This window comes from Erythrolamprus reginae, chromosome 3 (assembly GCF_031021105.1).
Source record: "Erythrolamprus reginae isolate rEryReg1 chromosome 3, rEryReg1.hap1, whole genome shotgun sequence".
Classification (NCBI taxonomy): domain Eukaryota; kingdom Metazoa; phylum Chordata; class Lepidosauria; order Squamata; family Dipsadidae; genus Erythrolamprus; species Erythrolamprus reginae.
The window spans coordinates 78,447,050-78,472,893 of record NC_091952.1 but is presented as its reverse complement, the minus strand read 5'-3'; the positions used below and the strand labels follow the sequence as shown (position 1 = coordinate 78,472,893).

Here is a 25,844-nt window from a genome sequence, read left to right as displayed (position 1 = left end):
GAGGAAGCGGGAGGGCAGCCCGGGCGAAGGGGAAAGGCGAGCAATCGGGAGGGCAAAAAAAGAGCCAGAGGCGGCTACGGTTAGGAGCAAGCGGGAGGAAGCGCGCGATGGCCCACGGAGTTGAGAAAAGCCGGATCGGGAGGCTTGGAAGCGGGGAAAGGTGCATCGAGAGGGATGCGAGCGAGAGAGACAGAGAGCGCCTGGAGGAGAGGCTGGGATTCGGGGAGGGTACCTGGGTAAAGAGAAGAGAGCCGGGTAAGAAAGGCAGCGAGGTCCCCGCTCAGCCCCTTAGGCAGGAGGAGGAGGAGGAGCGGTGGCGAGGGCGCCCCTCCCCACCGGGAGGGCCCTTTAGGAACCAGCCCCAACAAGGCCGCCTCGCTTCGCCCAGCGCCGGCTTGGCCGAGCGCATCTCCCTCGGTGCCACCTTAAAAGAGTCGCGATCGGAGGGCGGAGCGGCCCTTCCCCCTCGCCGGCCGCCGATTGGCCGGGGAATGTATCCATTGTGGAACGTTGACGCCCGCCGCGTTCTATCCCCCTTAGTGTAGCCACGTTCGGTTGAGCCGGGGGGCAGCCGCGGTGGCGGCAGCAGCAGCAGCGGCGGCGGCGGTGGGAGCAGCTGGGGGAGAAAAAGGAGCCGGAGCCGAGCTCAGGGGCAGCAGCGGGGCGATGGGGTCGCGGCCGGGGCTTTGACAGCCGCCACCGAGGAACGAGCGGCGCGGCCGCGAGCGGGGCCGGCTCCAGCCGAGGAAAAAAGGCGCGCGAGGTTCGGGAGACGGGGGATAAAAAAAATAAAAAAGCATCGGAGCGATTCGAGGCAGCGGCGGCAGCAGCGGCGGCGGCTTGAGTTTCGCCTCTTTCTTCCTGCGGACCATGTTCGCGAAAGGCAAAGGCTCGGCGGTGCCCTCGGACGGGCAGGCTCGGGAAAAGTAAGCGGCGCGGATGAACTAGACTCGGCTTCTCTTCAGGCTTCCTTCCTTTATTGTCTTGTGGGGAGTTGGGGGGCATCGGGAAGGGGAAGAAGAGCGTGGAGGATGAGATATCGGTGGGGGGGACAGTGGAGGTGAAGAGTCTCCCCGGCTGGAGGGGGGTGGTAGTATCTACGCCTTTTCGCCATTGGGGTCTCCCAAAGCAAAGGGCGGCGGGTGTTTAAAACACACACGCACACGCGATGGAGGAGGGAAGCGTGCGGAGCTCGCACCGTCCCTTTTGTCTGGTCGCGGCCGGCCGTCTGTCGCAAGTGGAAGGGTGAAAGGCTTTGTCCAGGCGAGGCGCGTTGGGCTCGCCTTTCTCCCCCCCCCCCCCGGCCCGCCTTCGCCTTTTCTCCCCCGCTACTACACCCCGCTTCTTTTCGAGTTTCCAAGTTGTGGCACAAGCGGCGCCGGGCGGGTGGTGGTGGGGATGGTGTGCGTTGAGTTGATGGGGGGGGGGCGGGCGGCCGGCCGAGAAACTCCGCTGGGAGATAAAAGCTCGCATCCCCCCCATAGAAAATATCCTTCCAGGAGCCGGCGAAGAAAGCCCTCCGCTCCGCCGCTGCCGTCGACTTTGGATGCCGGGCCGCCTTTTTATTTTATTTTATGTTATTTGAGGGGATGCGCCCAGCGAACTTGTGTGTGTGTGTGGGGGGGCTTTCGCCCTTGCAGCGAGCGAACGAGCGGTTCTCAACTTCTCTTTCGGGGCGGGATGGGGCGCGCTTGAGGCAGGTCGGGAAGCGCTGCGCCTTCCCTCCCGCGGCTTGGAAGCGGGGTCCGTTCCCTCAGAAGGGGGCTCGTGTGAAGGGACGAGGGTGGGGGGTGTTTACCCTCCCGTTAAGTCCTCCGGCTTTCTCCCCGGCGACTTTCCCTTCTCCCCCCTTCCACCCGTCAGCTTTCTGTCCTTTTTTTCTCCCTTCTTCAATCCTGTCTTTTCTCACAGGTTAGCTTTGTACGTCTACGAGTACTTGCTGCACGTAGGAGCGCAAAAATCGGCACAGACCTTTTTGTCGGAGGTGAGTGACTTTGTTTACTTTTGACCCCTTCACCCCCCCATTCTCCCCCCACCTCAAGATAGCCTTTGTTTTCAGAAAGCAGGCACGGTGGCCTCCATTTTGAATTTTTTATCACCTTTTGCCATTTATTGCTAGTTAGCCTCAGAGGCTCTTTTGGGAAGGTGGCCGGAGGGGAGGGGGGAGTAGCAAGAGTGGAAGAAAATGGCATCTTTAAAAAAAAATCTTCAGGTCTATGACCCCCAAACCCTCTTTTTTATCCTCACAGATCCGATGGGAAAAAAACATCACACTAGGAGAACCTCCTGGGTTTTTACATTCATGGTGGTGGTGAGTGTTGCTCCTTTTACTTCTGTGTTTGAAAAAGTTCTTTATTTAACCAATTGGAAGTGTTAGATTAGCCCAAGCAAGGGATTTGGTTTTGAGTTTACATTGTCTTAATCCAAAGGGCACAACTCTGGATTTGAGCTTCTCTCTTCAGTCTTAAGGTAGAAGTTACTTGAAGAAAGTATTGAAGAGAATTTGAGGATCGAAAATTGTAGGTTTTGTGAAGTTTCCAAACTTAAAGTCATGTTGTACAAACACACACACACACACAAATACAAATGAAGGTTCATTATTGTCAAAAGGTTATTTAATTATGGTGTTTTAACAAGAACATATGTGGAGTATTTATGGACATATAATGCATTGTTCTTAGCTTTTAATTGGCAACTGGTATTTTGTAGATGATACCTTTTCAGAATGTTAAATTGGAAAAGGAAATCTGGTGTCTGGATTATCAGTTCCGTGTTTTTTCTTTAAAGTTTGAGATGTATTGCCAATTTTCTTTAAAACATGTTCCTAAATTATTCAGCAGTGAGATTGCCCTTTGTGAGTATATATGTAAATGATAGAGAGAGTGTAGTGGACAAGTTCAGTGTGACTGAAGCAGTTATGCAACTTGTAGCAGGATGCTGAGCGATAGAAATATTTCTAATCTCCTGGTCTAGATCTTCTTTTTTGAATGTAAATCCTATTGATTTCAGAAGAGTTCCTTTCATGTGTTGTTGTTAGGGTAGTTATTAGATTAATATAGTCATTCATCTGCATGTTAGTGCTGCTACCAGAATATATACTTCTGTTATGAAGATGGCACCTGAAGTTCACTTCTAAGAACAGTAAACATTTGAGGGGCACATGTTGCTTCCATAGCCCAATTTTCTGATGATGCTTTGAATGATGGAATGCAAGGTGTCATAGGGCCACACTAATCTCAATTCACAGACTATGTTTTTGCATAGTTAACTATGGTTATGGAATTTGTCCTGTTTTCTGAATTTGCATGATACGTAAAGATAAAAAAGTTGCCTGCTGGGAAAAGGGATAGCAAAATTTCATGAGGTTCTCCGCTTTCTGATGTGTAACTTAAAACATTTTTTTGGGGAAAGAGGCTGGGCTGTCAATTGCCACATGTTGATGCTCTTGGGATTGTTTCCAGATTTGTTTCCTCTTTGGCTTTCTCGCATTGTTTAATGCACTCACCTATTGGGGAGAGCTGAGTAGAAAATAAAGTCTTATAGCACATGAAATCTTTGGTACGTGAAGGACAATAACATTGGAGTACTCAAAAGTATTTTCTGACTTATTTGCTGGAAGGCCAAAGTTATGTCTATAACCCACCTTTCTTTCAAGGACCTCCAGATGGCATACCTGGTTTTCCTTTCCTCCTTCTGCCCATTTGATAAATTTGAGATAGGTTAGGCTGAGAAATAATAAGGATCCATGTGAGCTTAATAAATAACTGAGTACTTAAACGTGAGTTGCTTAGTGCTAGTTACGTTCATATTAGTGTATGTAAAGTTTTTTGGGGGGGAAATTAGCATTTTTATATAGTGGGTGCATTCTGGGTGGGAGTCTTTATATTGTGAATGTTTGCATGTGCCTATTTCAAGACAGAAGAGGAATCAATGTTGTATTGAATGCATGGCCCTGAAAGTCAAATGGAAACAGCTGTAGCCCAGTTTAGGAGACAGTTGCAGATGTGGAGTGGGACACAGATTTAATAAAGCAATATGACAACTTGAATTGTCCCGTACTTTGGAAGCAACATTCAATAGATCCTTATACAAACTTCTGCAATGAATTGACAACGATGGGAAATACAGCAGTATGGTTTAACTGACATAGGAAACCTAACTTTTTAATTTTGGGGGAAGGGAGAAGGAAAGTTTGCAAAAGGAACCAGTGAAACATCATTGATGGGCTATTAAAGTGGGGAAATCTTTACATTAAAAGCTTGTGTATGTAAATAGACATCTTGTGTCTTTTTGTTGAAGGTAAAAGTCTCAAGTGGAACTAAAGTGCTATGTTCACTGCTCCTTGAGTAAAGATTGAACAGGATTGAGAAGTGCCATTGTTCCTGAACCACAGGCTCATTTGGATAAACCACTATACAGTAATACCTCATCTTATGAACTTAATTGGTTCCGGGAGGAGGTTCCTAAGGCGAAAAGTTCGTAAGATGAAACAATGTTTCCCATAGGAAACAATGTAAAATCAATTAATGCGTGCAAGCAAAAAAACCCAAAAAATACGGCGCTCTGCTGGGCACCGCCGCCCGGCTGTCACCTTTTGAAACAGCCGGGCGTTTCTCAGCGTTCTCCCGAATGCCAAACCCGAAAGTTCGGCCAAAGTTTGGGTTCGGGAGGCCGCCGAGAAGCCCCGCTGCCCGGCTGTCGCCTTGCCAGGAGAGCTACGGAGCTGTCGGCTGGTTGGGAGGCTCAAACGAAGGTGGGGAATCCCAATAGGGAATTCCATGGGTGGAGCTTTGACATCATGGAGACGTCCTTCCTGGAGTCCACGTATTTGGTCTTCGTGACGTCAAAGCTCTGTCCACGGAATTCCCTGTTGGGATTCCCCACCTCCATTTGAGCCTCCTGAATAGCCGACAACTCCGCGACTCTTTTGGCAAGGTGACAGCCGGGCACAGGGCTTCTCGGCGACCTCCCAAACCCGAACGCCAAACCCAAACTTTTGCTGAACTTCCGGGTTCGGGCAGCGGGTTCATAAGGCAAAAAAAGTTCATAAGAAGAGGCAAAAATTTTCTGAACCCCAGGTTCGTATCTCGAAAAGTTCGTATTACGAGGGGTTCGTATCACGATGTACTACTGTATGTCTAGGGATGTGTACCGCATAAGTAATAATAACTAATTCTTTCTTCGTTTCTCTTTATAGTGTATTTTGGGACCTTTACTGTGCAGCTCCTGAAAGGCGAGATACTTGTGAACACTCAAGCGAAGCAAAAGCCTTTCATGATTACGTGAGTAAAAAAAAGTTATCCCTCGGTTAATAAATTTCGATCGCTGCAGTTGTTCCAAAGCAAATGCAACTAGATCTGGAGAGAAAAAGGGTGTTACCTCTGCCATTCTGATGGAGTTTGAATATTGTTTTATACAGTCACAGTTATGTGAATCCAGTTCAGTGGCTTTTCTTGAAGACTTTTAAGGTGGAGCGTATTGATCTGTTTACAGAGTCAGGTGTCCTCCTAAGAGTATGGAAGGGAAGGAGAAGGAAAGAGATGCTATTTATCATGAGGAACTCTTAAGGTGCAAACGTTTGACAACACAGGCCTATATTTGAATGCGGTATGCTTCTTTCTTTGGAAAGATTTTTTTTTTAAACCCCCAAACCTTCTCCAAGGCCTGTGAATATTTAAGAATTTATCAGACTGCTGCTGTGCAGTGTAGTCCTGTGCATTTTTTATCCACAAGTGAATCCTATTGTGGGGCCATCCCTTGCTATGGATGTGTAGAATTGCAGCCTCAAGGAGAGAGCCAATAGCTTCTGTTCCAGATTACAATATGAAGAGTTCCCCCCCTCTTTCCCTTAAGACTGCAATGCAGACTTCATTATTTATTTAATTTTTAATAGGTGTGGGGGTGATGACTACAAACTAGCTGCAAAAGGGCATTTTAAAGAGGCATAGGTGATGCATTCAGATGTTGACCCTAAGAGGCATATCTTGGTTTTCTCCTCTGTTGTCATTTGAAGCCATACATGGTTTCTTACCTGGAATTTTAAAATAATGGTATTTGTGGGTTGTCTGGGGATCCAGAAAGTGAACTTGTCTAGAGCAACATGCTGTCATAGCTCAAGGAGGACAACACAGTATGATTATCCCATGCCATGGGACATTCTTTCAAATAAACTGTCCTAGGTGAACATTTGACTTGTCATTTTATCTGAGGTGTTGGTCTCTGGCTTACCTGTAATGGTAGAATGTTATTCTCATGAACATGCCCAAGTGGTTAAGGGCTAAGTTTCAAAGGGAAAGAAAAAGTTTAAAGAGATTCATCAGCATGTTGAATAAGTTGAACACAGATACAATTGAGCTCAAAATTCATGTTGCTAAGTGAGAAGTTTGTTAAATGAGTTTAGCCTTATTTTATGACTTTCCTTGCCACGTTTGTTGAGTGAATCACTCATCAGTTCTTAAATTAGTAACACAGTTGGTTTAAGTGGTTTTGCTTGTCAGAAGTTTGCGAAAGGAGGATCACATGATGCCGGAATGACCCAGGGACACTGCAACTGTCATAAATGTGAGTTAGTTTTCAGGCATCCAAAAGGTAAATCACGTGAGCTGAGGGGATGCTGAGATGGTCCATAAGGGTGAAAAAATGTCACAAGTCACTGTTTTTTCAGTGCCATTGTAACTTTGAAAGTTGAGGGCTAGCTGTAATGCAGTTCAAGAAATTGAGGATTGCAGGAGGAATTGAGTTTAGTGGATAGTTGACAACAGTTTAGTTTAAAAAGGGGCACATACTTGGAAGGTGGACTCAAAAAGTTCAGTCACTTGTGGCTGAGTTATAAGTTAAGTCTCCTTCAGAAACTGCTTTGCCAATTTCTAGTGACATCCATAGAATTTCCTTAATCTTATGGTTCTTTCTCCTTCCAACTCATCAAGAAAGAGATGCTTGGAAAGAACTGCATAATTTGCAAACAAGCTGAAGTTGGGAGAAATCTTGCAAATTATTCAAAGTAACTTGCAGGAACCCCAACAATCATAGATGCAATGAGTTTTGGTATGCTTTCAGAGTTGACAAATATCTTTTTTTGTGGGTAGGAGGGGAACCTCAGTTCCATTTACTTTGATAGGTTTAATTTAACCCTTCCTGATGCACCTACCTTGAGATTACTGTATTACATTATGGATCGTTTGCCTGGGATCTCATTTCCTCTTTTTCTTTCTGACAAAGTTCCTAGAGGGCCTGTTATATTCAAACAGAGAATAGTCTTAGAAGTTATTTTTTTGATGCCGAAACAGTAGCTTTCATTTAAAATAAAAAGTGTGTGCACTGCAATGACATGTACTAATTAACGGGAGGGTCCTGTTTTAAAATAAATAGTGACACTCAACTTAGCCCTCAGACAGAGTCCTTTGAAAAATGTGCTTCAGTGTGCAACCTACGTTTCTCTCCCACAGAGAGAAATTCCCTGAAAGCAATTTCCTGAGAAGGGAAGAAGCAAGTGATTAAAACATGTATTTAGATACATTTATCTTGCTGTTTAGAGAAATACTGTCTCCTGTCAAAAGACAAGACACAGGACCCAGAATGATTCACAAAAAAGACAATACATGCTAAGGATGGGAAGTAGTGGGAAGAGGGAAATCGGTCTGAGAATGGAATTGTAAACCAATATATAATGGGTACCTAATTTTGACAGGCATGATAGTCTATTAGTAATACTCTCTCTTTTTTTAAAAAAAAGAAGAAGATGCTAGCAGATTTCTGATCAATAATAAAAGACAAGAAAGTTCTGTAATTCTGGGGGTGGGTGGGTGAGAATGCTAGAGCAGAGTGGTTATTGCTATAGAACCAGGTTGGCAACTATGGCCCCTTTACAACCTACGGACTTCAATGCCCAGAATTCCTGAGTCAGCAAAGATGGCTCAGGAATTCTGGGAGTTGAAGTCCGCAGGTCATATCATAGTAGCCATAGTTGTCTATACCTGCTATAGAGGGCAATTGCTATCTACTTGAGACCTGATCTTATTATCATGATTTTTTCTTACATGTTTAGTTTTGGAATAGTTGCCTCTGCTATGTAAGTAGCTGCAATAGGAAGGAAACTTCAATCTGAACAGATCTTGGGGAATAATATTTTATTTTCTCTCCTAGAATGAACACTGGTTCTTTGTGTGATAGGCAAAAGTGTTACTTTTGGGATTAAACAAACAGGGAGAAGCCTCTTCAATTATGGCTACCTCACTTTTCTACCCTTACTTCTTCCTCTTTCTTCTCCTCCTCCTCTTCTTCTTCTTATGTTTGAAATATTTCTTCCTTTAGTTCTTTATACCACACGTAAGGACTAAGAACATAATAGTTTGGTTGCTAGTTTTATTCAAGGTCATCTGCTGATGGTAGATACTTTGGAGTTAAAAGCTATTCCATATGCAACATGACTTAATTTCAAAAAAACAAAACTGTTGGCTTCTTGGTTACTTAACAAAAACAACAACAAGCCAGTATTCCCATAGGGGATTTCTCTATTATGACAACTCAAATGACCGTTCAAATTTCTGCAAGCTTTGGTGTTCTCACAGCTCTTCAGCAGTCAAGATGCTACAAGACTTAGTGAATGGGAAAGAAGGATTTTCTTAATATAATATTTGGTTATGGTTGTGGTAGGAAACCCAATAGGACAGCGGTCTCCAACCTTGGCAAGTTTAAGACCTGTGGACTTCAACTCCCAGAGTTTTGCTGGCTGAGGAATTCTGGGAGTTGAAGTCCACAACTCTTAAACTTGCCACGGTTGGAGAGCCCTGCAATAGGAGATAAACTGAAGGAAATCTTTCCTCTTCTTGCATTCCGTGGCTCCAGAATTCACAGTTCATGGCGATGTTGGCTAGGAATTTGATGATTATTATCTCAGCATGCCTGGTGAACGTAATGTTGGGGAAGGCTGGCATAAGGTATATAGAGTTGTAGCGCTGGCATGCAAAATTCAGTAATGCTACATTAGCGGCAGCCTTATAATAGTGTCTGAGGATTTACTGTATTTAGAGAAATTAATCTTTTTTAGCTTGGTAATAATTCTAATAATAGGCCAGAGTGTATTAGATGATTCGCATAAACTTCTTTAATACATGTTGCTTTAAGCTTACAGCAAATAGATACAATCCTCATTGAGGTTTTTAAAATTCTCGGTGTAATACAGTTTTGTAACACTTCTAAGTACTTTACCTTGGTAGGTTTATTATAAGACTTTGTTTCCTGTTCTCATCCTTTCGCTATACTATATCTTTTTAAGAAAGTCCTCTTGGCCACAAAGTATATGATTAATATATATATTTTCACAACTATCTTGGCTTTGGTTATTGACATTTCAAGCAGTAAAGAAGTTTTTACCACTCTCTAGAATTAATAATTTCCAACGAGCAATACGTAGCATGCTTGCCATTATATACCAACAGGACTTTAGTGATGTATAAGTTTATCTGTGCGTGCACATTGATGCACACACTTTCTCATGCAAGGTATAATACAGGCCAAGGTGAAATGCTCCTGGTTCGCTCGTGCTCGGAGGGTTGTCGGAGAGCCGGTCGTGAAAGGAGTGTGAGGCTCTGGCCAGATGCTGCCATTTGGGTTCTTTTACCATCTGCTCATGGGAGGGAGTTTTGTTTTCATCTGCTGCAAATTACTTTCAGGATTGTTCTGCTTTTGCAGAAATAATATTCCTTTAGTTTTGGAGAGCACAAAGATAAAAAGGCAGATGCTGGTGAATGGGAGGAACAAGATATATTAAATAAATAAATAAATAAATAAGGAAGAAAGAATGAAGGAAAGAAAGAAAGAAAAGAAAAGAAAAGAATTGTAATTCCAGGTTATTCTTCTAGGGAAAGTGGTTTCGACTGTGGATGGTTCTTGTCAGTATCTGGCAAATCAGAATCTTGGATTATAGGTAGTCCTTGATTTATGACTACAATTGAACCTCAAGCTTCTGTTGTTAAGTGAGTTTGGCCCCGCTTTACAACCTTCCTTGTCAGAGTTGTTAAGTGACAAGCCCTGCATTCGCCAACTTGGTGACATGGTTGTTAAGTGAACCTGGCTTCCCCATTGGCTTTGCTTGTGGGAAGATCACAAGTGATCATATGACTTCCTGGGACACTGAAGCTGTCATAAATGTGAGTCGGGTGTCAAGTACCTGAATGTTGATCATGCGACCACGGGGGTGCTGCAGTGGTTGTAAGTGTGACAAATGATCATCAATCACCCTTTGTAGCACCCTTGTAACTTTGAATTGTCACCAAGCAAACTGTTGTAAGTCGTGGACTACCTATATAAGGTTATTACTTACTGACCTAAGGACTACCAATTACAGTGGTACCTCTACTTAAGAACACCTCTACTTAAGAACTTTTTGAGATAAGAACCAGGTGTTCAAGATATTTTTGCCTCTTCTCAAGAACCATTTTCTACTTAAGGACCCGAGCCTGGAAAAATTTTCCAGGAAATTTGAGAGCAGCACGAAGGCCCAGTCAGTTTCCTGCCATTCCCCCTGGATTTCTATCTTTGGCGCAATATGTGGGAGGCAGCCTCGCGCCAGTGTATGGGAGGTGTGTGCTCCTCCTCGCTGCCTCAGAGTCTCTCTCTCTTTTTTTTAAACCTTAAAATTTTGGATTTTTTTTTATTCCCTTCACCTCACCTTCTTCCTTCAGCAGCGACTCTCCTCCTCCTCCTCTTCTTCCTCCTCCCACCCAAATTCCAAGATTTTATTTCTTTCCTAATGGGTTTGCACACATTATTTGCTTTTACTTTGATTCCTATGGGAAAAATTGCTTCTACTTACAAACTTTTCTACTTAAGAACCTGGTCACGGAACGAATTAAGTTCTTAAGTAGAGGTACCACTGTACTTATTGACCTGTTTGGTAGCTAGCAGTATTGGATTGGTATTGGAACAGGCCACTCTATAGAGTGGTAGTGAAAATTGAGCCTGCACGTAAGAGAGATTTGGCCAAATCTGCATTTGCATGGAAGCAAAGAAATTGCCAAATATCAGTGAAATTTCATGCACATAAGCGTTCTCGCAAGAGATTCGGCTTCCTGTGCATGTGCAGAAGCTGAATCCTGTGTCAATCCCCTCCCACCAGACACGCCCCTGCCATTCACTGTGTGCGCTGGCGATGGGGAACCTTTTCCTGGTAGCTAGGATCTTTTTCTCCTCCACGTGCTCTTTGCCCTTAACACCATAATGTGGTAGGTAGAATAAGTGCTATGCCCAGCTCTTTTGAATCAGTGAATGAATGAAGATCCATTCAGGTTTCTCAATCATACGAGAGAAGAGTTGACTACATGATTTGGAATTGCAGAAAGTGGGAATTTGAAAGGACGCGTGACGTGAAAGATGAGTTGACAGCTGTTGCTGCTGATTGTTCTTAGAAAAAAACAACACATTTTCACGGGTGGAAAGATTTTGCTGTGGATGTGGCCAAACTAAACAGCTATTATACAGCCGGTTGCCAGAATGATGGCCAAAAGCCATGAATGGTTAACTACTATCCAGTTAGTTTTGAACAGAGGCATGGTTCCCATTGTAAAGATTTATCTTTCAGGTGTTTGCAGAAGTTCTCTACTACGCTAGAGACTATTTATCAAGAGACTCACCTGGCAGAAGACAAAAAGAGCGTGCTTAAAAGTGAGAAGAGATTCCAACTTTTTCTGTGCGAAAGATAGAGACATTCTGAGCATATTGCAGTGCATTGAAACAATCCCGGTCTCCCTTCTTTTTTTGCATGCTCCTTTTCCATTGTTTATAGTTGAGGTGTGGTTACTTTGAATGCTTTAGAAGTAAATCTCTCCAGATCAGTAAGCCTGGGGAATACATCCTTCAAAGAATGGGAAATCATGCTTCATTAGAGGCTTCTATAACAGGACTTGCATGCTGTGTCACTTCCATTTCATTTCCCAGTATAACTATATGATAATAGAAGCAGCAGGAGCAACAAGCAATTTCCCCAAAGAACATTTTTAATTTTTATTTTTTTAAAAAAACAACCTTCCCTCAATGAGCTTGAGGTTGGTTTTTGCATGCGGGTGGTTTTGTTCCTAACAGTTGTCTCAGATTGTTGACCTGTATTGATTTTAAGAATTTTTCTGATTGAGGTGTAAGGAGCATTGGGGTGCTAAATTTGATGCGTATCAAAGGAATGGGAAATCACTGTGCTTTGCAGAAAAACCTCTTTTCGTTCTTTCCTTTTTAAAATGGAAAGCAATATTTTTTAGAAAATTCTTTACACTTCGTTGTATCTGCTTGCTACATACAGGCAGGAGAATCTGGGAACAGTTTTTCCTACAGGTAGAAATCCGATTGTCAACAAAGATAAAGTACGGTAGTGCAAAGAAATCCATGTCCACTTGTTGAGTTAGGATGCTTCTATCATTTTGGAATCAGACTCAGAAAAGTTCCTGATTGCACTTGTTAATAACTGTACAAAAAATACTCTTAATATGTCTTTTGTCTATGGAGATTCTCCTCATCCAGGTCTTGGTTGTCTGTCTTTTCAAGAGGCAGCTAGACTTTCTAGTTTTTCTTTGAAGATCTTTCACTTCTCATCCAAGAAGATTCTTCAACTTCCTGGATGAGAAACGAAACATTTTCAAAGAAAAACAGAAAGTCCAGTTGCCTCTTGAAAGTTATCTATCTATCTATCTATCTATCTATCTATCTATCTATCTATCTATCTATCTATCTATCTATCCATCCATCCATCCATCCATCCATCCATCCATCTATCTATGTCTTTCGCAAATTACTTAAGACCCACCTTTGTCGCCAGGCATGGGGGAGTTAAGTTATCCTTTCCCCCTAGGCTATTACAAGTTATGCATGGTATGTTTGTGTGTATGTTTGGTTTTTTATAATAAGGGCTTTTTAGTTGTTTTTATTAATTGGATTGTTCACGTTGTTTTACCACTGTTGTTAGCCGCCCCGAGTCTGCAGAGAGGGGTGGCATACAAATCCAATAAATAATAATATCTATCTATCTATCTATCTATCTATCTATCTATCTATCTATCTATCTATCTATCTATTCTGATGTTTAGAAAATACACATTATAAACCTTTTGGGTAAAACAGAAAAAAATTGATATGTTTTTGATTATTGGGAAAGAATAGATTATGGGATGGAAGTTATGCTACAAACACAGTGTAAGAGGTAAATTTATATGCATACGTATAACTGTTGTAAAGGAACTACAGTGGTACCTCTACTTAACTTAATTCATTCCATGACCAGGTTGTTAAGTAGAAAAGTTTGTGGGAAGAAGCAATTTTTCCCATAGGAATCAATGTAAAAGCAAATAATGTGTGCAAACCCATTAGGAAAGAAATAAAAGCTCAGAATTTGGATGGGAGGAGGAGGAAGAAGAAGAGGAGGAGGACAGTCATTGCCGAAGGAAGAAGGGGAGGGGAGTCAAAAAAATCCAAAACTTTAAGGCTTAAAAAAAAAGAGGGATTCTGAGGCGGCAAGGAGGAGCATGTGTCTCCCATACACCGGGCGCAAGGCTGCCTCCCATTCACTGCACAAGAGAGAGAAACCCAGGGGGAATGGCAGGAAACTGGCCGGGCCTTCGTGCCGCTCTCAAATTTCCTGGCTCAGGTTCTTAAGTAGAAAATAGTTCTTAAGAAGAGGCAAAAAAATCTTGAACACCTGGTTCTTATCTAGAAAAAAGTTCTTAAGTAGAGGCATTCTTAGGTAGAGGTACCACTGTATTTCTTTCTATGCTTACTTTCTCCACCCCCTATACTTTTGGCTTTGTCTTTTTTCTCTTTCTTTTCCTTCATCTAAATTATTCGTTTCTGTTAGTTTTTATCTTTCTTTATTAAAATCTTTATAATAAAGTTATTAAAATGTAAGGTAATTTGAAGTTTGCGGTGATACACCCCTTTTTAATATTTAGATCCGTTTATCTCGGAATCTTACAGTAGCATAGAGATGAGGGGAAATAAAACCTCTAGTGTTTTTAATGTGGTATTTGGGTGATCTGTGATTTGCAAAATTATCAATGGGTGATGGGAGACCCGGAATCCAAAATGTGCTTTCAATTTAAGTGATTCTATTATTTTTGTTTTCCAAAAGAAAATCCTGTGCTCTCCTGGGAAGTTTAAACCACTGTTGGCACAGTTGCCTTTTTACCTTGTTTCTGGGCAAAGCCGCTCCATGGGCACACTCGTATTACATTGTGGTGGCATTGCCAGACACTCCTGTTGCCGGTTTTATTGTGCATCTTCTGAGCTAGTGAGCTACAAAGGGATTGTACAGCATGACAGGGAATTTCAACCACCACGTTATCTTGGAATTGGCCGATTGATGATTGCAGTTCACCGTTTCAACACTCTGAAAGCCAATACAATTTGAGTTAGCTGTGATGACTGCCAGTTTAAATACCGCAGTGAATTTCTGTCAAATAGCTAATACACAGAATGGGGAATTGCAGAAAACTTGATCACTAGAACCAATTTAGTCGATTTTGGCCTCCAGCTACAGAAAATGAACTTAAATCTAGTTGACTGTCGCTGCGTACTTTTTGTGGCATTATTCTGTCTGCTCAGGCTCCTCAGTGGGGAACTTTTGAGAGACGGTACAAAAATTCATAACTGATATCAACCGATGATATTTTCACTGGATAGCAGGCAGAGGGTTCCAAAAGTAGCTGCCTTTTGAGCAGTCTTGTTGAGATGCATGTTGTGAATTTCTAAAATCTTTTTTTATTTGGAAAAATGAAAACCGGGCCCTTTTTGATACAACTATAGAATGTGTTAATGCAGGAGCCCGTTACAAAACTTGGGGCATTGTTGGAAATGGAATCTGCCTACTGAGCCCTGCAAAATAACATTTAAAAGAAATTAGATATCGCTGCCTTTTTAAAAATCCTTCCTCCCTATGTTTTATATCGGAAAAGTTAATTATAATATAAATAATTCCCTGTCTTGGTTATGCAAAAGCAATAGGTGTGACATAAATATTTTTTTTCTACCCGATTTAACTTTAATTGCCAGGAGAACGTGACAGGAATCACATTCCTCACAATGGTTCTTCCCCCGCCATGACATGAAACACACATGCATTTCAGATTCTCACAGCTGTCATAACTCTGGAGATCGGTTTCAGTTGAAAATAGTACCATAGTCTGGCAATTAACAAGTGCTGTGTTAATTCCATTTACTAAGAGCAGATATTGGCAACTAGGTAGGCACAAAGCCTCCCACACCGGGAACAATAGATGTTGAACTCCCCTATCAGCAGCAAGCATAGCTTTGCCTAAAGAAATGGATATGATTTTCCGTTCCCATCTCAGCACTGCCAAAGAGCTTGTACCTTTTTCAACTCGGAATGATATACATGTTCATCTGGTTGATTGAGGACTGTGCTGGCTACTTCACCAATAAAGAAAACGGTACACGGGAAAAATGTGGAAAAGTATTTAAATGGATGCTCAGTTTTAAACTGGTACAGATGCTATGTGGGTGTAAAAGGTGCAAAATGAAACTTGGTTCTTTATAAACAATTGCAAGGTTTGCAATTAAAATAGCCTCTCTGCTTGGAAAACATAATTTCTGTGCTGAATGGTCACGTCACTGTTTTATGTTGGATGTTGTACTTTGTTTATGGCTTAATAAGAACCCTTGTGGGAGTAAGTGTGTCCTGTCCTTCAACCTTAAGATTTCTAAGGGGGTAAATAACCCCTTCTACATCCGGATAATGTGTAGATTATCATCATGCTTAAACTGGCCTTACTTAGCCTGAAATCAGAGGATCCTTCCTTTTCTCACCTTCATGATCTTCAAGGTACTGTGATCATTCTTATGACTCCCTTATGATATACAAGACAGTTCATAGCAAGGTGTTTGAGGCTTCCCTTTACAGTTTCAAATTTCACTTTCTGATCTGGGTTTTTCCTTTCACTTCATTATATGAAAGTTTAAGAGAAAGGTGACAGCAACACTTTAAAAAACTTTTTGCAGTGTGCATTCTTAGTAGCATGTTTTTCATTTAGACTAGAATTCAGTTTTGTTCGATATAATGAATTCCTTAGGACTCCCCTGAAGGTTAGCAGAGTGATTCTTGAAACATGTTACTAAGGAAACTTGACAATAAAATTTTGTGGACTGAATCTATGATCTTGGGGCCATGACTTTTAAAGCATCTTGTGTAATGCTCGCCTTAATGTCCTTGGCAGTTGCTGGAGAATTGTTCCACCTGTCTTCTGAGTATTAACTCCCCCATCACATATTATCTGTGGAGAAGGAGCTCCATGTTAATAAAATAAAATAATAATAATATGTAGGGCAATTCTCACACCCACTTGACATGGCTGACAGATAAATGAAGAAATTGTTGAAAAGAAAACTTAGGAATGAGCATGAAATATATAAATAAGCTGTTCTTTGTTATTCCTAATGAAAAACTTCTGATTGGAATTAGCATCATGGTTTCAAACAAGTGAAAGAAGTATTTAAGAACTGTTGCTGATTTTAATTTAATTTTGTTCTACATTTTAAAGCCGCAATTGTGCATTTGTACAGCAGTAGATTTATGTGCCTCTGCTTACTAGATGGTTGGTAGACAGACAAAACACTTAAGCATACATGTTGCCCGATCCTCATGGAATGACCCTGATGCTCTAGTTCAGGGTCCCAAATCCCCAGGCTACGGATTGATACTGGGTCATGATGGCCCGTTCATAACTGGGCTGCACAAGCGGCAAATGAGTGCACTTGCAAGCGCCTGCCACTCGCACAAATGGACCTGCAAGTGCTTGTATCTGCTGCTTGCACAGAACCATCCTCCTATCCCTCCCACCACCACCTCCGCCACCACCATTGGTCCACAAAGCCAAAAAGGTTGGGGACCGGTGCTCTAGTTCAGTGTTTCCCAACCTTGGCAACTTGAAGATATTTGGACTTCAACTCCCAGAATTCCATAGCCAGCGGATGCTGGCAGGGAAATTCTGGGAGTTGAAGTCCAAATATCTTCAAGTTGCCAAGGTTGGGAAACACTGTTCTAGTTGATAGAAGTGCTGATGGCGGAAGAAATGGGGAAAATATCAAAGGTAGCCACCCAACTAGATCTTTTTAAAACACTTCTGTTTGAAGCATAAGAATGCAGATTTGTAAATATTAGGCCTATTCAGATGATATTTCCCATATTTTCCAGTTTGGACAATTCCACATTGACAATAAACCAGAATGCACTTGCCCAAATTGCTTCTACTCCCATCACTGCAGGAAAAAATGCAAAATTAAAGGCAAGTTCTTTCTCCAGCTGAAGCAACATAACTTGTGGAGAGAGTTAGTGCATTCTTATGCCTGTTTACTCAAAAGTAAGTTTCTATTCACAGAGCTTATTAGGGTTACAACCTTAGTTAATCAGTACTTGAAGAAAGATCAAGTTTGGGGCTTAATGTGCTAATATCATCCAAACAGGTAGTAAGCAGCTGAGTACACAATCAAAGTTGGTGGCTTTAATGACTTGGTATGCTTAACTCCTCAAATTAGTGATGGAGAAAGGGCCAAAAAAAAAAAGTATCCAGGGAAGGCTGAGAAAGAGTATGTAAAGAGTAAGGATGGGAATCTTGTTTGGAGAAGCCTTTGTTGCCTTTGGGATATATTTTGAGTATAGCATATTTTAATATCTGTGTAAAGTTTTATTCCAGTCAGAGCTCTTGTATCAAGTCAGTTTATTTGCATTGTTTCATTTGGTATTGTTTGAAGATATAGTTCTTTATTAGTGCCTATTTACTGAGATTATAGTTATAATAATAATAATAATAATAATAATAATAATAATAATAATAATAATTTTATTATCATTATTATTATTTTATTATCATTATTATTATTATCATCATCATCACAAAAAACAGTAATACACAGCAAACGAGATTTATATGCTGGATTTTGTATCACAATATCACAAGTCGAATACTTCCTAAGCATCTAGGACTGTGTGATGTATTTTTGTATGATGTGCACAGATCCAAGTATGGTGGATTTTTGCAACTGACAGATCGTGATTTTGTCAATGTTTATTGTTTTCAAATGCCGGCTTAGGTCTTTTGGCACAGCAGCCCGTGTTCTGATTACCACTAGGGCCACCTGTACTGGTTTATGCCAAAGTCATTGTAGTTCGATTTTAAGATCCTGATATCGGCTATGTTTTTCTTGTTGTTTTTCATCAATTCAGCTGTCACCTGGTATGGTGACATCAATGATCCACATTTTTTTCTTTTCCATAATCATGAGGTCCAGCGTATTGTGTTCCAAAACCGTGTCAGTTTGAATTTGAAAGTCACAAAGTATTTTGGCATGTTTTGGCATTGTTGTTGTTGTTGTTGTTGTATCAATGTCTATTTTGGGATATCCTTTGAACTCTTTGGTAACAGTCTTGGGGAATAGCAGCATATAAATAAATGGAATATTTTCTTCTTATTATTTTATTAAAATTTCAAAATGTCTTTCATTATGTCAAGAGCAAGTGGACAGTAATGGATATTACTGGTGAAGGGTAAACCCATGTGCAGGGGTTGAAAGTTTATAAAGCGTTCAGGGCAGAAGTATCTGGTATGACTAATGAAAGCTATGAAATCGACAGCAATGCGGATGGTTGGATTGTATTACCATGCAAGCTTTGTTTAACTCTGGTTTTTCCAGCATATGTATGTTTCCTTCTTCTGCTTTGTACAAATGTTGCACATAGTGTGCTTTCAGTCATGGGCCTCACTCACTGTCCTAAACAATAGTTAGTTTAATATGATTTTGATTTAAATATGATATGCACTGTGTTTCCCCGAAAATAAGACAGCGTCTTATATTAATTTTTGCTCCCAAAGATGTGCTACATCTTATTTTCAGTGGGTGTCTTATTTCCCCCCCCCAATGAATTGTATGCTGTATCCTGCTGCAGCAAATATGCATCCAAACACGCATGCCGCATGTTGGATGCGTGTTGGATGTGTTTTAAATCTGATTGATGCAGCGTTTTGGGATGCGAGTTATGGACAGCAGTGTTATATATGTTCTGTTCAGGAATGCTGCGAAACGAAACGTCTCCTATGTCTTACTTTCAGGGAATGCTGTATATTAGGTAATTCTGTGAAAATTCTCCTATGTCTTACTTTCAGGGGTGACTTATTTTTGGAGAAACGGTATGTTCCTTACCATTGAGATTTATCTACCGTTCCACTTACGGAGATGTGTAAAGGGGTAGAAAGTTGCAGAGTAGGACTTTAATAAGAAAGTAGAACTCTTCATCCCGATCTTGCCTAGTGTTTTAGTTGGGTGTCAGGGTGTTTGTGCAGGAAATTAATTTGAAAGCTAGTATGCCAGTGCAAGAGGAGGGGTGGTAGCTTACAAAGGTAAAATATGAAGGCTTCTGCTAAAAAGTTGCAGTAAGAATCTTCTGCCACACACAATAACAAATGGGGTAGTTCCTGAGTGTCTGGGGATTGAAACATTTTGTCAAGTACCTATTGGCAGTATACAGAGATATAACAATGTTTCCTTACATGATACTAATAAGATAGAGAAACATTAGGACAGGAGATGGTAGGCATGCTGGTGCATTTATGCACCAGTATAATTCTGAGATTATAGTCCAGTGATGGCAAACCTTTTTTCCCTCAGGTGCTGAAAGAATGTGGGCGTACGCTGTTGTGCATGCGCAAGTGCCCACACCAATAATTCCGAAAACTCGGGGCGGCATATAAATCCAATAAATGAAGAGTTTGCACAGTAGCCTGAAACTGTACAACACCCAGTGCTGGATTTATATGCCGCCCTGAGTTTTCGGAGAGGGGCGGCATATAAATCCAATAAATGAAGTAAATGAATGAATTCAGTGCCTGGAGAGAGCGAAGGCAGCTTCCCCCACTGCCTGGAGGCCCTCTGGAGGCCGGAAATGGCCTGTTTCCCATCTTCTGGTGGGCCCAGTAGGCTCATGTTTTGCCCTCCCCAGGCTCCAAAGGCTTCCCTGGAGCCAGGGGAGAGTAAAAATACCCTTCCCCATCCACATAGAGGCTCTCTGGAAGCCAAAACTGCCCTCCCAGAGCCTCTATGTGAGCCAAAAATCAGCTGGCTGGCACACACATGCACTTTGGAGCTGAGCTATGGCAACAGCTCACGTGCCAGCAGATATGTGGCACCCGTGCCATAAATTCGCCATCACTATTCTAGTGTCAATTCCTTAGGAAAGTGCCTGTATGTGTTTAGCACTGGGTGTTGTACAGTTTCAGGCTACTGTGCAAACTCTGGTATATATAGATCATTTGTTAACGTTTAATTTTATCAAGGGAAAGCAGTCTTACCTTTTCAACAAGGAAGAGGATGTTGCAAGGTAAAATGTCTTTTAAGGTTTCCTCAACATTTTTTTGTTTGTTAAAAAGAATGCAGAAGAGATATGCCATAAGACTTGTAGTATGCTGCCTTGTTAAATATTTCTGAAACAATAATGCAGGTATGTGTATGTATGTGTGAGAATAAGATTATTTATTTATTTATTTGTTTGTTTGTTTGTTTATTGGATTTGTATGCCGCCCCTCTCCATGGACTCAGGGTGTCTCACAACATTTTAACAATAAACAGTGTACAAATACAATTGGATCCAATTAATTAAATAGCTAATCTAAAACATTATAAAAGTTAAATATCAAAATCATTCACTCAAACACAAACCAAGCATACTAAGCATTCAGTGGCTACAGGCTGGGATCTAATGACTCCAAGCCTGGTGGCATAAATAAGTCTTCAAGTTCTTACGGAAGGAGAGGAGGGTTGGAGCAGTGGGAAACTCTGGAGGGAGCTGATTCCAGAGGGCTGGAAGAAGGCTCTTCCCCCTAGGTCCCACCAAGTGACATTGTCTAGTTGACGGGACCTGGAGAAGTCCGACTCTGTGGGACCTAAGCAGACGCTGTGATTCTTCCTGCAGAAGGTGGTCCCGTATGTAATCTGGTCCAATATTACTTTACTAGCCATGTTATTGGAGAAAGAAGCTACAGAATTTTCTCTTTTATGAAAGGGAGGAATCTTGCGATCCAATATCCCACGGTAGACACTCAAATCCTGTCCTTAAAAAATGAACTTTGGTTGAATTACTTTTCATTCATATAACAATCCTTGGTTGATAAACCAGTGGCAGTGACTTTTACTACGGAAGAATAAAAAATACATTATTAAGGCGCCCTCATTCATCTGTGTTCTTGGGATAAGATTGGGCTACGTTAAAAGCTTTGATTGTCTCTTTGAAGCAGGTCGCTATTTGTCATCCAAATGAATCCGTGTTCTTAAGGTAAGAGTTATTTGAACTGCATAGGAGCTGCAAGAATGGATGGCTGTTGGGAAGCAGTTGCTCCTTTTTTAGAAAAAAAACCTTGTTATTGACAAAACCCTCAAAGCAGTAAACCAAGGGGTCATGGCAAGGCTCTTTCGCTATAGTCTCTGTGATTGGGGAGCCTAAATATTTATCCTGGTCTGTCCCTAATGAAAACAAATTGTCAACAGTTGTTCAGTAACTGACTAAATTAAAATCTGTAATTAGTCAATTAGATTAAAGAGTTGGCACAACCTGATTGTATCATGCTGGTTAGGTTATTAAGAGAAAGGGTGTGATTTTTAATTACTGCATGCTAATTTTGACAGTTTCAAATGGAAACAGACGTTACCCCCCTACCACCCCCACCTCACAACATGCGGTGTCGATTTGGGGGGGAAAAAACCCAAAGCAAAATGTAGTTGGTTCCACAAAAGCTTCAAAGTTTTGTCTCTAAATCCAGGAACTGTTTGGGTTGGGTAGGCCCATAGGTTGTGCCCGGTGCCTTGGAGTTGACCAGGGAAGGACATGTCGGGGAGAAGAGGATTAGTTAAATGCTGCTGAGTTAATTAATTAAACTTTTGTTGACCATTTACTTTAAGGGCAATGGAAGATAAACCTCACTTGATTCTTTTTGTCTATTCTTTTCGAGGAAGGCCGGAGATAACTTTTTAATACTGAAATGTACCATTGGATCAGTTGCTGGATGTACTTAGAAACATATAAACATAGAAGGGCAGAAAAAGACCTTATGATCCATCTAGTCTGCCCTTATACTATTTCCTGTATTTTTATCTTAGGATGGATATATGTTTATCCCAGGCATGTTTAAATTCAGTTACTGTGGATTTACCAACCACGTCTGCTGGAAGTTTGTTCCAAGGATCTACTACTCTTTCAGTAAAATAATATTTTCTCATGTTGCCTTTGATCTTTCCCCCAACTAACTTCAGATTGTGTTCCCTTGTTCTTGTGTTCACTTTCCTATTAAAAACACTTCCCTCCTGGACCTTATTTAACCCTTTAACATATTTAAATGTTTCGATCATGTCCCCCCTTTTCCTTCTGTCCTCCAGACTATACAGATTGAGTTCATGAAGTCTTTCCTGATGAGTTTTATGCTTAAGACCTTCCACCATTCTTGTAGCCCATCTTTGGACCTGTTCAATTTTGTCAATATCTTTTTGTAGGTGAGGTCTCCAGAACTGAACACAGTATTCCAAATGTTTACGAAGGGAGGAAATGCTTGTGGGAGGCAAAGGCCTGGTTGCTAGAATACGGTACTGACTCAGAAGTTCATTCATGCTTCTGATGCTCTTAGTATGGCTTGTTTATTAGAAGCATCGTGTATGGCTCTTCATCTCTTACTCGCCCTCTTTAAAAATGACCGGGACAGCCTTAGCTAACGGATGTGGTGATGATGCTGGTGACATCAAAGTGAATCATCTCCCTTCCACTCTTCCTCTACTCTCCCCTTTTATTCCACCACTTTCAATAAGGTTTGAAGAAAAGATGCATTTCAAAAAAAAACAACCACCAATGTTCTGCTGACTTCAAAGCATTATGTTTTTCATCAAGGCAGGTACACACCTTTGCATGACATGTGTAAATCTCTTCCCCCTTTCACAGACATGCCCACACCATTTTGCTCCGGGGCAGTGGGTCCTCCTGTTCCTTTTGGCTGTGCTAGCGGTGGCCTCTTGAATGCATTTTGTCTTTCTCCCTTGACCTCGGCTCCACCCCTGCAAGAAGAAAAAGAAGTTTTGTGAAGGGGTGTGTGTGTGTGTGTGTGCGTGGATGTGTGTGTCTGTAAGCTGCTGACAGATTTGTAGCTCTGAGTAAATACAAATCTTGTAAACCTTCCTTCATTTCCTTTATGCCCGTCTTTTCAGAGGAACAAAGAAGCTCAAAGCCATTCACACACAAAAGCTGGAGAAGGCTTTGCTCTGCTTCGTGTTCCTATCCCAATCGTGCAGGAATGGGGAGAAGTAAGGAGGAATTGTTCTTTCCCTTTCGGAAAGCTGACAATGAAGCTTTTGCTTGAATTGGTGCATCGTGTGTGAATATGAGTATGACTTTCCTGTTCCGCTGATCATTTCCTTCCTTACCTCGGAAGCTTGGATTTTATCCTACTTTTTGGTAGCGCGTTCTCTGTCTCTCATTTCAATACAATCCTTCTGATTTTTTCTGAAGTACTCCATTTACTTGGTCTTTGAAACCTTGATCTCGAAGCGGCTGGCAGATGTGTTTGCTTATAATTCGGTAACAGCAACTTTAAGAAAGACGGAGTAATGTAATTATTTGTTTAGAGCAAGAGTCGGGTGGAGATCACTGGTCTAAATCTGTGGCCTAATGTTATAAGAATTTCATCAGCAGGTTTTAGAAGAAGGTAAAAAGAAAGAAAAAGTTGCTTTATGTTCAGATTTTTGGTGTCTGGGTGGCTATAATCATGCCATTTTCCTAACCCACAGCGTGAAAATGATTTGATATAGTTGTCTCCTGAGATATTTTTTGGCTTCCTAGTACAGATTATGAACCTGATATTCCTTGATGGTTATTGTCATTCTAATATACACCAGAGCCTTAGTTTGCTTGGGGGCCAAGATAAGCAGAAAATATGCAAAACTTGGTTTTCCAATTCCAAATGCTTGCTAATAAAGGACACACCAAGTAAGGGAATGGTGCAACTGTGCAACCGAACAAAACTTTGCTTTAAATGTTTTAGAACCAATAAGTATCATTAGGAACACAAAAGGGTAAATCCTAGTACGTTGTTAATGGATGAATCCAGCAACTGTGTCGTTTTGTACTTGAATTTTCTTCATGAAGACTTATTTTTATTATTTTATTTATTTTTTCTTTGTCCAATATACAATACATATAGACATTAGACATTAAGAATAGACATTAAGTAATATATATGAAGATAGAAAGTAAAAAATAAGAGAAGTGGATGGGAGGGAGAGGATATATATGATATAAGAGATAAGGAGAGAATATATATGATATATATATATATATAGATAGATAGATAGATAGATAGATAGATAGATAGGTAGATAGATAAGGAGAGAATATGTATGATATTTAAGATAAGGGAAGACAATTGGACAGGGGACGATAGGCACATTAGTGCACTTATATACGCCCCTTACTGGCCTCTTAGGAACCTGGAGAGGTCAATCGTGGAGAGTCTAAGGGAGAAATGTTGGGGGTTGGGAGTTGACACTATTGAGTCCAGTAATGAGTTCCATGCTTCAACAATTCGATTGTTAAAGTCATATTTTTTACAGTCAAGTTTGGAGTGGTTAATATTAAGTTTGAATCTGTTGAGTGCTCTTGTGTTGTTGCAGTTGAAGCTGAAGTAGTCACCGACAGGCAGGACGTTGCAGCATATGATCTTGTGGGCAATACTTAAATCGTGTTTTAGGCGCCGCAGTTCTAAGCTTTCTAGACCCAGGATAGTTAGTCTATTTTCGTAGGGTATTCTGTTTCGAGTGGAGGAGTGAAGGGCTCTTCTGGTGAAATATCTTTGGACATTTTCGAGAGTGTTGATGTCTGAGATGTGGTGTGGGTTCCAGACAGATGAGCTGTATTCGAGAATGGGTCTGGCATAGGTTTTGACCTTAGCATTTTGCAAAGTTAAATACAGACATTAAAAGACTTCTGTCTTAGAAGCTGCCGCAAGTACTTACTTACTATCCTAAGAGTGCTGTTGGTAAAAGAATGAGGGATAGCGCCTAGTTGAATGCCAGTATGCAGTTTTGGCAGTCCCCCCCACCATCCTTGGTGTGCAGGATTTCAGCTGCCTAGACCAGCGTAGGGTTGCAAAAGTAGCAGAATAAAATAACCCGAGACACCACATTGGCTATTGCTATTATGGTATACCTGAGAATGAAGTACAGTGTTCCCTCAATTTTCGCGGGGGATGCGTTCAGAGACCGCCCACGAAAGTCGAATTTCCGCGAAGTAGAGATGCAGAAGTAAATACACCATTTTTGGCTATGGACAGTATCACAAGCCTTCCCTTAACACTTTCAATCCCTAAATTACCATTTCCCAGTCCTTTACCAACTATTTACTCACCATTATTACTGGTACTCATTATTGAATAAAACACTTAGTGATCCTGATATTTATAAACATAATTATTTATTAACAATAATTTTTTTTGTTATTTATTTGCAAAAATTATTAGTTTGGCGATGACGTATGATGTCATCGGGCGGGAAAAACTGTGGTATAGGAAAAAAATGCAAAGTACTTTTTAATTAATATTTTTTGAAAAACCATGGTATATAGGATATTCGCGAAGTTCGAACCCGCAAAAATCGAGGGAACACTTTAATATATATGTGCTTTACGGAGGTGGGTTTCAGGAGGTTCTGACCAGTTCTGGAGAACCGGTAATGGAAATTTTGATTCGTTCAGAGAACCAGTAGTAGAAATGTTGAGTAATTCAAAGAGCTGGTAAATACCACCTCTTACGCCCCCATCTATTCTCTGCCTC

General features: G+C 41.2%; 1 protein-coding gene across 5 annotated transcripts in view; it reads left to right on the top strand.

Moving 5' to 3' along the window:
* Window positions 1-538: 538 nt before the first annotated feature.
* The window catches only part of SSBP3 (single stranded DNA binding protein 3), a 286,231-nt gene continuing 260,925 nt past the window's right edge, over window positions 539-25,844 (top strand). For 3 of the 5 annotated variants that reach the window (XR_011558585.1, XM_070745952.1, XM_070745950.1), the window contains exons 1-4: window positions 539-926; window positions 1,912-1,984; window positions 2,250-2,311; window positions 5,198-5,282. Coding sequence is in view for 4 of the 5 variants with exons in the window: in XM_070745952.1 (XP_070602053.1) it covers window positions 871-926; window positions 1,912-1,984; window positions 2,250-2,311; window positions 5,198-5,282 (276 nt within the window). In the remaining variant the exon portion in view is untranslated. The remainder of the gene's footprint in view (window positions 927-1,911; window positions 1,985-2,249; window positions 2,312-5,197; window positions 5,283-25,844) is intronic. The other 2 variants (XM_070745949.1, XM_070745951.1) reach the window with 2 other exon arrangements.